Source organism: Symsagittifera roscoffensis, chromosome 1 (assembly GCF_963678635.1).
Source record: "Symsagittifera roscoffensis chromosome 1, txSymRosc1.1, whole genome shotgun sequence".
NCBI classification, from domain to species: domain Eukaryota; kingdom Metazoa; phylum Xenacoelomorpha; order Acoela; family Convolutidae; genus Symsagittifera; species Symsagittifera roscoffensis.
This window is the reverse complement of record NC_087062.1, coordinates 87,731,142-87,745,342: the sequence shown is the minus strand read 5'-3', so window position 1 is coordinate 87,745,342 and position 14,201 is coordinate 87,731,142. Positions and strand designations below refer to the sequence as shown.

The 14,201-nt window shown below is 40.9% G+C and overlaps 3 protein-coding genes across 3 annotated transcripts in view; 2 read left to right on the top strand and 1 right to left on the bottom strand.

Annotated features, from left to right (window-relative positions):
- LOC134851623 (uncharacterized) overlaps nucleotides 1-14,201 on the top strand; it is a 421,621-nt gene that overhangs the window by 51,642 nt on the left and 355,778 nt on the right. The gene's annotated exons all lie outside the window — the stretch shown is intronic.
- The window catches only part of LOC134851630 (gamma-aminobutyric acid receptor-associated protein-like 2), a 225,704-nt gene that overhangs the window by 91,988 nt on the left and 119,515 nt on the right, over nucleotides 1-14,201 (bottom strand). The window lies entirely within an intron of this gene.
- Nucleotides 17-1,187, top strand: LOC134840470 (uncharacterized). Its single transcript, XM_063856286.1, has 2 exons — nucleotides 17-216; nucleotides 683-1,187. The coding sequence occupies exons 1-2, from the start codon at nucleotides 29-31 to the stop codon at nucleotides 1,185-1,187; spliced, it is 693 nt and encodes a 230-aa protein (XP_063712356.1). The 5' UTR covers nucleotides 17-28.

Here is a 14,201-nt window from a genome sequence, read left to right as displayed (position 1 = left end):
GGTTTTTTTCAGGAATAACAATTTTTCCATGGCGTTTCCATTTTCATCAGCAACAGCAGCCAGTGTGCTCCTTCTTCTTGCTGTTTGCCTTGTGAATGGTACGAAAACAAAACGGTCTCTACAAGATACTGAAGTGTCTTCAGAAATTGTGGCAATTGTTCCCTTTGGACCGGGAAAACTCTCAGTTTGGAGGGACGTCGACAAAACGTCACAAAGGTACGCCACTCCCCCCCCCCCACCCCGCTGCCGAAAAAATAGATTTTGCCGATTTAGTGGATCTTCGAGTCTTCTGGGTTCTAGGTTAACACCAAATGAATTTGAACTTGAGTAATTATCATGCATGCCGAATTTAAGAACAATTTGAAGTCTGCTTGTGGCAGTGCGAACGTAAAAGAGCGAAAAAGAGTGAACCCAATCCAGCGTTTCCGTCTTCAGAATGCATTTACATGCTAATATGGCTAAATTTTTAGCTACACGGATTGAAGAACAAATGAAAAAATGGTCAATTTGTTCAATCTGGCAAAGTTTCTCAATAAATGTAATAAAATGACATTAAAAAGATCGAGAGTTATCATCTAAATTTGCGTTTTATTTTGCCCACGAGAGTTAATTGCTTAAGTTGATTTTCAAATGTTGCAGCGGGGTCAAAAAAGAGCTGATAACGACTTCATGATGCTTACAGGTTCTACGTGCTCCCACTGGGCCACCTGAAACCCAAAACAGCCAGGACACTCTACAAGCCCCTAACCAAAACCCACGTGCTCATTTTCGACGTTATGCTTTGGATGCCAATCGTACAGGAGACAGTCTATCTCTACCTGTTGAAACAAGGCTATGACGTGCAGCAAGATAAAATAGAGATGATGCCTATTGAACAGATCAGACTGTTTTACACGCTGGGTCAGCTAGCCGAAGAGTATTCTGTGCCCGATCATTGGAAACCAGTCATAAACTTGCCTGATGACGTTCAACTTGAAATCACCTGTAAAGACAATGTTACATGTGCGAAGCTGGAATCGACGATGAAAAACCAGCCGGAGATGTTCAGGTCTTTCGAGATCCAGTTCCGAATGCTGTCGGAAGAGTCGTCCGGCAGGTCCATCGTGATAACTGGACAGGATATAACTACAGGCACGATGTGGACTCAGCTCAAAAACATGGTGGGCGCCAAGGACGATGACCGGTAACAGTCTATTCTGCAATATTTTTAAAACTCAAAACTAAAGCCACGGGACTTAGAAGTTGCAATTTTAAGTTTTAAGTAATAAATGAATGAAATAGCTTTTTTTAGTTTCTATAGTTATATAAAAACATAGCCGAATAAAAATTGCCAAAAGTGGATTCCGTGCGTCGTTTGGTCATTTAATTCAAGAGCGCCAGAGAGTTGTACTTAGTGCCTGAAAATCTCTGTAAACAGCAGAAGCAGATTGAAACTTTGGGCTTCTGCAGCAGATTTAAGGGAGGGGGGGGGGGGTTGAACTGACCAACCATAAATTTTTTATAGGGGAGCTTTTGGCGCCAATATTAGAATATATTGGCGCCAAAAGCTCCCCTATAAAAAGTTTATGGTTGGTCAGCCAACAGTTGATGTCTTAAAATAATAGCAAAGGGGGGGGGGCGTTTTGAGGGGAAAGTGGGCGCCGAAAAAACGCAATTTTTGGTCGACATTTTTTCAAAAAGTGGATCAAACGCCTTTTTGGCTCGTTTTTTTTTAAATTGCTTGCTGCTGACATTTGCCGAGACTTGAAGAACAAAACTTGGTTGTTCGTGATAGTGAATTGATAAATTAGTTATTTAGATTCTTGGTTCCAATTTAATATTTGTTAGTCACGCTGTGACTAAGAGGAAACATAGAATAAGATTCAGAATAAATTTGCATCTAGCAAACGATGTATCAAAACAACAGAGTGACCACGCACAGCGTAATACTCAATATAGGCCAAGCCAGTGGCCTTGAACACAACTGGTAGTGAAATCAGCAGCATGGCTGCAAAAAGGCAACGAGTAAGCGAGGTACCGAAGGTCACCTCGTGACATTCCCCGCGGAAGGGAAAATTTTTGAAAAAGAAATCAATTTTTTTGTAATCAACAAACTGCACCCAGATGGGCATTAGATAGATAGCACCTCTATCCCTCAAAAATGCAGGGTGTTAAAATAAAGATTTGTATAAAATTTTGCAAAAGTTTTGGATAGTTTAATAGATAGACAGTCAATTTTCATCTTGAGTTTTATTGATCAACGAGGAGAATGACGCCTCCAGCGGAACCAGTTGAGGTCGGTCACAAATAAGTGGCCTTATAGGTGAATGCGAGGACGGTAAAATGCTCTGAGAGGGTAAGTCACAAGCCTCCTCCCCCAATAATGTATCCTCTTCCACAATTTTAACGGAGTGCCGTAAAGGATCCCCAAAGAATTTCGTAGCCTTCTTGCTACGTGATGAAGTCCTGACAGCTTCCGAGTCATCCACTACAGGCTGAGCTGGGAGAGAAAGAAGGATATGACGAATATGATTCTGAAGGTACATGTTGTGCTGGTTGAACAAAACCCTCGGGAGAGACATCAGCAGGTGAAGAAAACTCAGATCGGGCATTCACTACTGTAGGATTAACAGACTGTGTGATAGGCGGGAAGAGACAATAGTATCCATTGTAGACTGGTTCGGAGTAAAAGACGAGTCAGCAAACGTGACTGGCGGCAAATCATCCTGTAGCCTTGGTCGCTTCTCCACTGGGGTAGATTCCCGAAACACCTGCAGAGTATTCTGACCAGATGAGCCTTCACTAGACGAGTCAGCTGTGAGATCCACCACCATTGGCTGTGATACGCTAGGGTTATCCGGGCGTTTCTCTAACAGAGTTGGTTGAGAGGAACGAGTAACTAGCTTTTTCCCCACACTACGTTAAGTCGGTCCCGGTGTTTGGAGGCGATCCCCTAATGTGCTTTGAGTTGCTGGAATGTTATTACGGAAGTTAGGCTTAAGACAAACATGGTTTTTTCGATAAATTTTTCCTTTGTCAGTAACATAAGTGTGATCGGTAATGCGAGTATTCTTGAATTTTGCAGGCTTAAAAAGAGGTTTACCGGACTGACGATCTATAATTTTCCTAAATACTCTAACACGGCTAGGATCGGATAAGAGAACGGTTTCCAATTTACTTGTTTTTGACAGGCGACGGGGTTGTATAGTCGGTAAACGACGGGAACTTGCCTGAGCTCCTGGGGACGTAGGACCTGATCGATCCGCCGCAAAACACAGTGTTTTGCGGGAAAGGCCTTTTTTGAGCGAATGAGCCAAATCTGAGTGACGACTCGACAACTCTTGAAAGACTCGTTTGCCCCCATCCGGCGGAAGGTTTCTCTTATTCTGTGTCCATATATTGGCCGCCCGAGCAAGATCAGATAGCGCTTTGTAAGGCTCACTCTCAGCAACATTACCCTGCAGAGAAAACATGGGGTTGAAACGTGGGGCAATCGGAGGGCTGGCACTTCCTCTCGGCACCACCTTGGCACGATCACGACTGTAGTCCTGCTAGCAATTTGATCCGGCGTTAAGAGGTTGTGCTCAAGTCTTTGTGCTGAAGTATCAGAATTAACAACATTTTGAAAATCCTGTGACCATTCGGTATTTGGCTTACGTCCAAAATGCAGCTCAAAAGGCGACTTCTTAAGTACAGAATGATTACTCTTGCGAATGTCTTCAAGCATCCGATGGAGGTTCTCTTTAAAATTATCAAAATTAGGATCAAGTTTCTCCGTGCCCAATTTGCGTTTTATAGTCTGTATCATACGTTCAACTAGACCAGAACCTCGATGATCTCCAACGGGTGAAAGGATATGTTTAATAACTCTACTAGAACAAAATTAATGTACTAAATCGTTTTTAAACCCAGAGCCATGATCAGTCCTGATAGATTGAGGTAAGCCATGAATACGGATGTAAGATTCAAGGAATTTAGTAACCTTTTTAGCCCCAGTAGTTTTCGCAATAAGAACGGAAGGAAATTTCGAGAAACGATCAGTAGCTACTAAAAGGAATATCTTCACACCTTTGTCATCCAAAATAGCAAATCTGACCAACAAATCTAACTGCAATTCCTGATTTGGCCCCGTTAAATTAAGTAAAGGTTGAGCGGTATGAAAAGTTTTAACAGGCTTAAGGTTCTTACCATACAACGTGCATTCGCGGCATTTCTCACAGGTTTCGACAATCTGTCGGTTTAAAAACGGGTACCAAATAAACTCTGAGGCTGACATCATGGCCTCTTGTCCGGGATGAGACCGATGAAGACGAGCGAGGATAGCTTGCCTCAAAGCTTCGGGGATTGCCAGTTTGTTGTCAATTATCACGCAATTATTGACAACCGCTGCCTTGGGTCAGAATTGAGCCATGTAGGCCCCGAGTTTGTTGAAGCTGGTAACATCCTTATTGATAATAGCCCGTTTCATCGGGCCCAGGAAACGATCTTCCTCCGTGAGCTCTGCTACAAGATTGGCGTCGAACAAACCTGGTAGTCCCACAATTTCTTTCTTGGACTTTGAGAGGATAGGTTTACCTCCTTTATAAGCAAACACGCCAACTTTGGCAGCGGTATGAATTTTTCGCGGTCGCGATAAGCGGCACCTCCTCATAGCCTCCAAAAGTTGGCTGTGTCCCTCCTTTCTGGAGACGGTCCTGGCGGCAACAAAACGAGTTTTTGCTGCACGCTCTCGGGTCCGATTATGCTGTCGCACCTGACGAGATCTCATTGTGGGACGCGGGCTCAGTCGTTTGAAGTTCGGCGAACTCAAAAGAAAGTTTTCCACAAATGAGAGGAGGTCAGTTTGTTCCGCCGTCGAGTTGAGTAGTGGTTGTGAGTCAGGGGGATGAACAAGTGTAGAATGTAAGTCGTAGGCAGTAGGTTGAGGGAAAGTATCTGGTGGTAGGATAGGATTCGAGGAGTTCATGATGTGACTATGAGTTGTTATATAAGAAAAAGATGAGAAGAGAGAGTTGTGACTGTCTTTTAGCAACTCAGCTCGGAGACAATGATTTAGAGCGAGCGATAGCGGTCTACGATTATTGATTTGCATACCCGTTGCTGATTGGTCGACACTTGAACAGCATAATATAACGCCCTCTCTCGGTGAAAAACTTGAAGCGCGTATTTGCGTAACGTGATCTGATTGGTTGGCAGGACGAGTTGGTTTTAAAACAGCCCTACCGGTGAAAATTTTCACGAAGACAAGGAAAATTTCCGAGTATGAGGAGCAACGCCCTCTTGCGACGAAGAACATAAACCGTCGTCTGAATGAATCACGTTAAATGAATTTATAAATGTCAAGGCTGAATTAAAAGCCTCAATGGACTTAACAACAAAAAGTTCATCATAAATCGAAGGTGCTGGAGCTGAAAAAGTAGGATAGCGGGACAAATAGTCTACAATGCCTAATATAACCCCAGGGACATGAATAACTTCAAAATCAAAGGGTAACAACCGATCCGCCCAACGCGAAAGGCGCGACTGATAAAACTTGTTATTATAATTTGCACTCAATGTCGAAATAATGGCTTTATGGTCCGTCAACACTTGAAAACGATTACCCAACAAATACGTACGAAAGTGTTCACACGCCCAAACGATTGCCAACAACTCTAATTCATTTGCACTATACTTCGTTTCTGCATTATTGAGAAAACGCGAAGCAAACGCAGTTGGAGCCCAAACTCCCGGTTCAATCTCCTGCTCAAGACATGCTCCTAGTCCGTTATGACTAGCGTCACATTTTACTCCAGACTTTTTCGAAGAATCATAATGGAACAAACTGGGAATTTTAGCCACCAGGTTGATTATGCTCTTGAAGGCATTATCTTGTTCCTCACCCCACCGAAAAGACTGTTTGTTACATGCCTTTAAGGATTGCCAAAAATGAACTGTATAAATATGTAAGTCAGGTATAAACCGTTGTAGATGATTTAGCGTTCCCATAAATGAACGAAGCTGCTTCAAAGTTCCTGGGGGTTTAAGTGATTGGATCGCGTCAATCTTTGAAAATTTGGGAGAATAACCGTCCTCATTTATAACGTAACCTAACCAAGTTAACTGGTTTACCGATAATTCACACTTACTAAGCTTCAGTGCCCAGCCTTCTGCATCGAGCCTCTGCATCACCTTCTCGACCAAGTTGTTATGTTCTTGAACGTCTCCCTTCGTGACTACTAAGATATCGTCCAAGTAACAAATTACACCCTCTAATCCTTGTAAGGTACAGTCCATCGCCTTCTGGAACTCGGTTGGTATATCTGTCAAATCATAGAACCCAGTCTTGAACCTAGAGGTCCCCGTAGCATCCCCACAAAAGATATTAAAATTACAGTGACAATGGGTAACTGACGATAGAGGCAACTGACTGAAAGCGTACTTCAAATCTAATGAGGTAAACCAAAGCTTTCCAGGTACATCCTTGGTGATTAGCTGAGCCGCCGAATCAATAAGCTCATGAATGTTTGGCATCTGGTATTTATTCTTCCAGATTTGCGCATTCATTGGCTTGGCATTTAAGGCAAGATTGATCGAGCCATCCTTCTTGGCTGTCAATACAATGGGCGCTGTGAAATAATTGGTCGTACATTTATCCAGTTTCTCAATGTGACCCTGCTTCACCAACTGTTTGATCTCATTAGCAACTCTGTCCTGGATATGAATCGGGACTTTACGTCCTTTAACTTGACGCGGTACCAGAGGGTACTTAAAATTTGTGAATATTTTGTGGTTCTTGGATCTTCCTAATCGACTAAACACATGAGCGTATTTCTTGGCAAAGAAAGACCTCCAATAATCGGAAATCGGGTCTTGATCCTTAACTTCAAGCTGCTGTACGGGTTCTGCCCTTAGTTGAGTAGTCACCACACCTAATTGATCTTGCAAATCTAAGCCCAACAGATTTCGGGTTCTATTCTCGGAAACAAGAAAACAAGCTTTCTTTGCTTTCTAACCACTAGAAGAGATCGGAAAATTAATTGAGCCAAGAAGACGAATCGGTTTCTTATTATAATCAACATACAGAGTATCTATAAGGTATCGCGTAATATCTCGGAATTGATTAGACGGGTTACGCTGAAGTATTAAGTCACAAGTTCGTTTGTTGAGGACTTCCTGTGTCTACAGTTGAGTAAAAGAAACTCTGTCCAGTACGCAATTGGATACTGAGGCTTCTTGGTTTCCCTTTGTTTGACTTTAGGAGCTCGATACTATCAATCCTGACAGCATTTTCTAATTGCAACACACCGTACTCCGGTCCACTATTGTAATCAGCGTCTATAAAGTTACAATCGATGAGGGGGTCTGCCACTTCCTCATTATCGTCAACCAAAAATTACACACCGTTTTGATAAGTTACAACATTTGGCAAAGTGACCTCGTTTCTTACAAAGGTTACATGTAACCTCTCGAGCTGGACACGACCTTCTATGTTCCGGGGTAAAAGGATTGCCACAGAAATAGCATGCTTTGTTGCCTTTGTTACTTTGCGCGTTTTGTCGATTAAATTGGTTCTGAGGAGAATTACGTTTTCCTCGAGACGACTGGATTGAGAAAGTAGGCTCTTGTTTAACTTTTATGGTGCTGGAGAACTGATTGTGCGGGAGTAGTTTGTGGAACTGAGCCGACGTACTGGCCCCTTTTTCGCACTCCAGAGCGAGTTTAAAAGTGTCATCCAAGTCTACTTTTGCCTTAATTAGTTGTTGCTAAACATCCACATCACGGATTCGTCCGATGAAAAGATCTTTCAAAGAATCCCTCTCTTGAGCATTGGGCCAATTACACAAAGCGATCTGAGCACTGAGACGAGCGTAAAAAGAAGAGAACGTTTCGTTTTCCAACATGAATATAGTGTTATACAGTTTGATACGCTCATGAGTATAATCGCGTTCTATCTTGAACAGCGTCTCGCAAGCAATGTGAAATTCACGAAAAGGAGTAACGCTAATGTCCGTGTGCGGGTCGCTTTCCTTCATTTCCCAAAACGAAAATTCCTTCATTTCCCAAAGACGGGCTTCAGCTTCGTGATAAAACCAGTTCAGACCAATTCGAGGGCCTTTTTTTCTGCGCTCGATATTCAATTCATTGATTCTACGAACCGGCGCTTGATCTCGGAGGATGCGGGCATTCGCCTCCCCAGCGTCTTCCGTGGCACCTACGGACTCTGCTCTCGGAGGGGGTTCGTCGATGACCTCCGCGGGTTCCACTAAAAGATCCTGAGGATTTATATTATCCTTCAGCCCAACTGCCAGGAAGAATTGCCCAATCCAAGATTCCCAAAGGAACGGCGGGTTGATCGAAGGTTTCGCCCAAAAAGGAGGAATACCTAACAGGTCAGTCCTGTCTTCATTCACAGGAACTTCTGGTTGCGCCAAGACATTTGCCGAGATTTAAACGACAAAACTTGGTTGTTCGTAATAGTGAATTGATAAAATAGTTATTTAGATTCTTGGTTCCAATTTAAAAAAATTGTTAGTCAAGCTCTGACTAAGAGGAAACGTAGAATAAGATTCAGAATAAATTTACATCTAGCAAACGATGTATCAAAACAACAGAGTGACCACGCACAGCGTGACACTCATTATAAGCCAAGCCAGTGGCCTTGAACACAACTGGTAGTGAAATCAGCAGCATGGCTGCAAAAAGGCAATGAGTAAGCGAGGTACCGAAGGTCACCTCATGACAGCTGTGCAGAAATCTTAGTCGAAACAGAGTCTTTATAGAGATTTGGGAGAGCTCGGAAATTCAATTTGGTCGACCTAAGAAAGGTTGAAAAAATAAGGGTGTAAGCTAGGCCCTAACTTTAGTTTAAAAAAATCAGGGCTTAACAAAATCTTCTTTATGTTAAGGAAAACCCATATGAGAGCCTCGCTTAGATCTAGAACTTTCCAAGCAATACTTTAAGTGAAACGTTTCAATTTGCTTCTGCCATCCAAGGGTATTCTTTGGCTCTAAGACAACACCTCTATGACGCCTCTAATTTAATGAGGGAACGACGCCCTGAAATCCAAGTTTTACAGTTTTTAATCAGTTATATTCTAACAAACAGTTTCATCGATATGTCGCTTTACAGTTTTTAATCAGTTACATCGAATTCATCAAAATTTCAACCGTGAAACCCAAACACGTATAGAGAAAATGGCAGAAACGGGAAAAAAATTGTTTATTTCATCTCTTGAAAACTGAAATTTGCGCTGGATTTCTTTTATGTGCTGTGACTGTAGTAGCTGTTATTAACTTCTTGTTGAAACTAAATCAAATGGAGCTGGGGAGAATCCAAAATTTTTTCTCATTTCAATTTTGGGTTGTTTTTGAACTGTTTTGAATATTATTTGAAGTTTTTGACTCTGCGACAACCCTGTATCCATTATTTTGATCAACTAGCTTTCAACTAAAAGAGTTCGACTAAGGTCAGACTTGATTTTGAGTTGAACTAATTGAAAGAAAATTTTGAAAGTTCAAGTGATGAAACATTTTGACTCTTGAATCAGAAGTCTACAAATCGAAAGAATTTTTTATCGCAAAATCAATGGCCGATTTGTAGACTTCCTAGGGCCAATTTAGGGAACTTTTTTCTCCATGCAATTCGATAGATACCAAATATTATGCTGGCTAATTAGGATATCAGATAAAATTCGGTCTTCTTATCGTACCTATCAAAACCACTCGTTATTCCATAAAGCTGGTGTTTATGAGAGCGAGGTAAAAAGTATAAAAAAAAGTTTGAATTGAAGCAACGTGGCTGTTAATTGTTGTCTATCAATCAAACTTTTACGATATTCGAGGGCGGCAATTCAATCAAACTCAAACTTAATTACAATTTGAGTTCTGGTAAGCTGGTTGTAACAAACTAAGCTAGATCGAACTAGTCTTTTGTAAAACTTAGAAAGACGATTCGACCCAAAAAAACAACATTCGAAGTTGAATTTAGATCAAAATTTCTGTAGAAAAAATCTGCAAAACATATGCAAATGGCAGTAAAGAGCAGCAAATTGCAGAAAATGTTTACTTTTTTCATGAACATCACTTTTTCTTTGGACAACTTTTTGTCCATTCTGGCAGTGAATAATACTTACCTTCTTTCTCTTAACTTACTTGGTTGTTACTGCCGTGCCAGGGCGAATCTTTAAATGTTCCGAGTGCCCTTCAACGTCAATCAAAAAGTTTTTGGATAAAATTTCGTCAAAATTGTTTAAAAAAAACAGAATTTTGTAAATAATATTTTGAACAGTTTTGGAGTTCTTAATTGCATCACTTCTGAAGCTATGTAAAGTAAAAAGTGATATATTCATATAAACTAACTTATTAATAAGTTCAAACTGATCAAATTGGTTAAAAAATAAAATCAAATTTGTGACTCATTGGCTCAAACTTGAAGTTCATTTTACTGCGGAATAAAAATCAGATAGATAGGTGATAAACTGGTTAAACTAAATATGAACAGTTAACAATTTTTTCATTTGACTGGCCAAGCAAAGTTTCCGGAGATCGTAAAGTAAGAGTGCGATTTTCCGATTATTTTTCCCAATAAAACATTTATTTTTTCAGAAATTTCGCTGAACGACACAGTCACAAGTAAAAAAGGTTTCAATATTGTATATCACTCTGCCTTGTTTCAATATTGACGTGCCGTTGGGGTACCTGATTTTGCATGGAAAAGGAAGCACCCTAATACGCGGTCTGATTTGTATTTTGGATTCCACTTAAAACCTTTTTAAAAAGCATTCAACCACACATTTGGTTAATCGAATCGCTTGGGTAACCGTCGCAATAATTAAACACTTGAAAAGGTTTCAAATCTGCACTTTTTATGATGATCTAACAAAAGTTAAGTGGGGTTGAAAGGATTTGAATTTGCATTGCAGATACTTGACCTCGGAAGACGTGAAGAAAATGTCGAGCGAGACTGTGAGCAAGGCGTGTGCTTCGGTTCGAGTGGACGTCGACTACGAGTACCGAGAAGCCGACACTCTGAGCATCAGTGCCAGTTTGGACCACGTATTAAAGCAGAACAGAGAAAACACTGCCAACTTTGATGCCACTAAGTGGGATTCTGTCTACTGGCAAGATGACTGGTCCAGACCGGACAAAGTCACTCATGAACTGAACGAGATCTTTACTCTCGACGAGAATAATGAGTCCCACCTGAAGATAAACGAGGACAAAGAGGAAGCCTATGCAAAATACAGCGAAGAATTTGGTGTTGGTGAATTAAGCGTCTCAAGGAATTTTGAAGTCGGAGGTTCGCACGAAGGCAAAACGGAAGTTCAGGAGGTTGTTAACGCGCTGAACAAAAACGACATCAAATCGGAATGGAACGGAGAAAAGTTTGTTCAGAAGCCGATGGAGTTGTACCGCGTGAACATGAATGACTACGAAACAATGACAGAAATAACTTCAGACTCTGTGCAAGTAAGAAAGGTGACAGAGCAGTACTCATTGGCTCTCGTCGTAACGCCTAACGCGTACAACAAAGCCAAAAAGCAAAGCTTACATAACTTCTACAAAGAGCTTGAACAAGACCTCGAAAATTTGCGAGCAGAAATACCCAAAGATTACGCAAAAATTGAAAGTGAAAACAAAAATAAGATGGACAAAGTTAAATCTAAGCTGGAAAGTTTGGAGGAAAACCCTCTTTGGCCGAAAGGAAACTATTGCATCTTCCAACAACCAAAGCCAAGAAATCTTATAAACGGGTTCAATTTGACGGTATGCCCGGAAAGTATGAAGGCTATGACCGCATCTTTTGCTGTAGACGCTTCTTACAAAAAGGATAACTCGATTTACAACCATCTTTCGATGTCGGACGGATCCGGGCTAAAGGCACTTAATTTTCGAACATGTTGTAGCGTACTCAGCTAAAATGCACATAAGCTAAGATGAAATGTGACCATATCAGCTGAGACAGAAAAAGCATTGTTTGGATTAGGGAAATTGATTTGAAAAATATTCAATTAAAAATTATCGATTAAATCAATCTTGGATCTTTTACCCTGAGAAGCTAATTAACAAAAACTCTGAGACAGAAAAACAAGGCGTAACACAAAAATACATGTTTATCTTTAAAAAATATAATGTAATATAATTGCATCCTTTAAAAAAATAGCGCCCACCAAAAAGCCATAATTGAGCTTAAAATACAAGTTTTTCGACCATAAAATTTTTTTTGAACAATCGTTTTCTTAGGTCGCATGGTTTTTTCTTCGGCAAAACTATCTAAATATTGTTCATGCTCAAATTTTTTTGTGTTGATTCTTCATTGATTTATTTTTAAGTTCAATACAACAGAGTTTGCTAGACAGGAACTCCCAGTGAAAAAAACACTTACCCATGGATCCAAGTTTCTTAAATTGTCTCAATTCAATCAAAAAACGTTCATCATGAAAATCCGCTGAATTCAAAAAAGCGTAACGGGTGAGGTGATATATTTTCTATTCTTTACGGCTAGAATAGTAAAAAAAAAAGTAAAACCTATTAACACTTTCTCTAAACACTGTCTGCTGGCTATTTTTTGCGGGATCACAAATTGAAACTAACTAACGTAGAGTCAAAATGGGTGAAGTCCCATTTGTACCGACGTTCATTTGTACCAAAATGAAACATCGGTCCCATTTGTACCAAAATTATTCAACTCGTTTTCTGATTGGCCAACTTGTGAGCCAACGAATAATTACATTAATTTTCTACTCTTCAAACAGAAGAAAACTAAGCAGCAGAATAGTGACCGCCGCAGTCGCGCCAACATTTTGCGAGCTTGCCAACAGAGGGTACTCTATACAAAAATTAGAGCCGGTTATCGCCGCAAAGCGGCGACGCTCGCGTAGCGCGACCACCGGCGACCATAAACCAATAGTCGGCTTAGTAGTCTTTGGCCGATTCAGTATTTTTGGTACTAACGCGATTGATTTATTATTTTAGTACAAATGGGACTGATTTATCAAAAAACTATGCAAAAAACTGCTTTCTGACAGAAACTTGATCAATGTTTTGTTCTCGACTACTTTGAATGGTTTGTCTTAATGAGAACTTAAGCGGCCATGTGCTAACTATTTTAATATACTTGTAGAAACATCTTTCACAACGGCCCAAAACTCGCTTTTATGTCAGGGTACAAAGTTCTCCTCGCTCGCGTTTGGATTTCATTGACACATCTTTTACATGAGTTAGTATAGTAGTTTTTTTTGCTGAAATCTACTGTCATAGTATCTAAATTAGTTCATGTTCCACTTCTAGTTGTGCTACTTAATTCATTTATCTGTCTGGCGCTAACTGGTATTTAACCTTCGGAGTTTGTCTGTCACCTTCGGATGACCGCCAATTTTTTGTCTCCGACTAACTTTCTAACATTCGGTTACTTATCTCACTGGATCAATTTAAACTATCGAACCGTATTTTCACATGGCGCAGACAGCAGGCCAAAGTGGGGGGAAAACCCACTGGGAATTACATCACTTTGGCCCTCGACGTTCGCAGAGCCACCAATGCTATGAGAGTTTTGGTTTAATCGTTTTTCAATGGGGGATGGTGGCAAAACATGGTCTAAATCCGAAGAATTTTTATTATGCCAGTACGTTAACCGCAGCGCAGGTTGCAGCATTACCGGAGGAGATAGACGGAAAGAATCGCCTGGCGTCGGAGCAAATACTTATCTCGAACTTGTATTTGTGTCTGGGGGAGAAAGGACAAGATGAGTTACATAAGAGGAAACCACATCTGGATTTATCTACAACAAGGTACTCTCGAGTATTAGATACCATCAAAACGGAATTTAAAAAGGAACGGCACGAAACGTACGAAACATTAGATTTATTGGCACGGAAGCAACATATAGGAGAATCCTTGGAGCAGTTCTATTCAGTGTTAGGCGGGCTGGCCGCTCGATGTAATTTTGGAACGTTGGAGACCAGAATTCTGCGGGATGTGTTCATTGTAAACATGAACAATAGGGAGACCCAAAATGAGTTATGCCGCTCGACGAAGACACCAGAGGAGGTGTACCGTATTGAACTGTCATATGAACGTGGATACAAAATGCTAAGTCACACGGACCGGCAACCGGGGGAGCAACAACTAGTGGCACCACCGGGACTGGAGCGTGAAAATTGCGGTGAAAATGCGGTGGAAACTGGACCAATCACAGAGCGACGAATTGCATTTCCGGCAGGTCAATTAAATCTAGTGAA

Excerpts from the sequence above, each read along its gene's own strand:
- LOC134840470 (XM_063856286.1), top strand. The coding sequence starts at position 29 with ATGGCGTTTCCATTTTCATCAGCAACAGCAGCCAGTGTGCTCCTTCTT. Across the intron at positions 217-682 it reads GTCGACAAAACGTCACAAAG|GTTCTACGTGCTCCCACTGG; the intron begins GTACGCCACTCC and ends TGATGCTTACAG.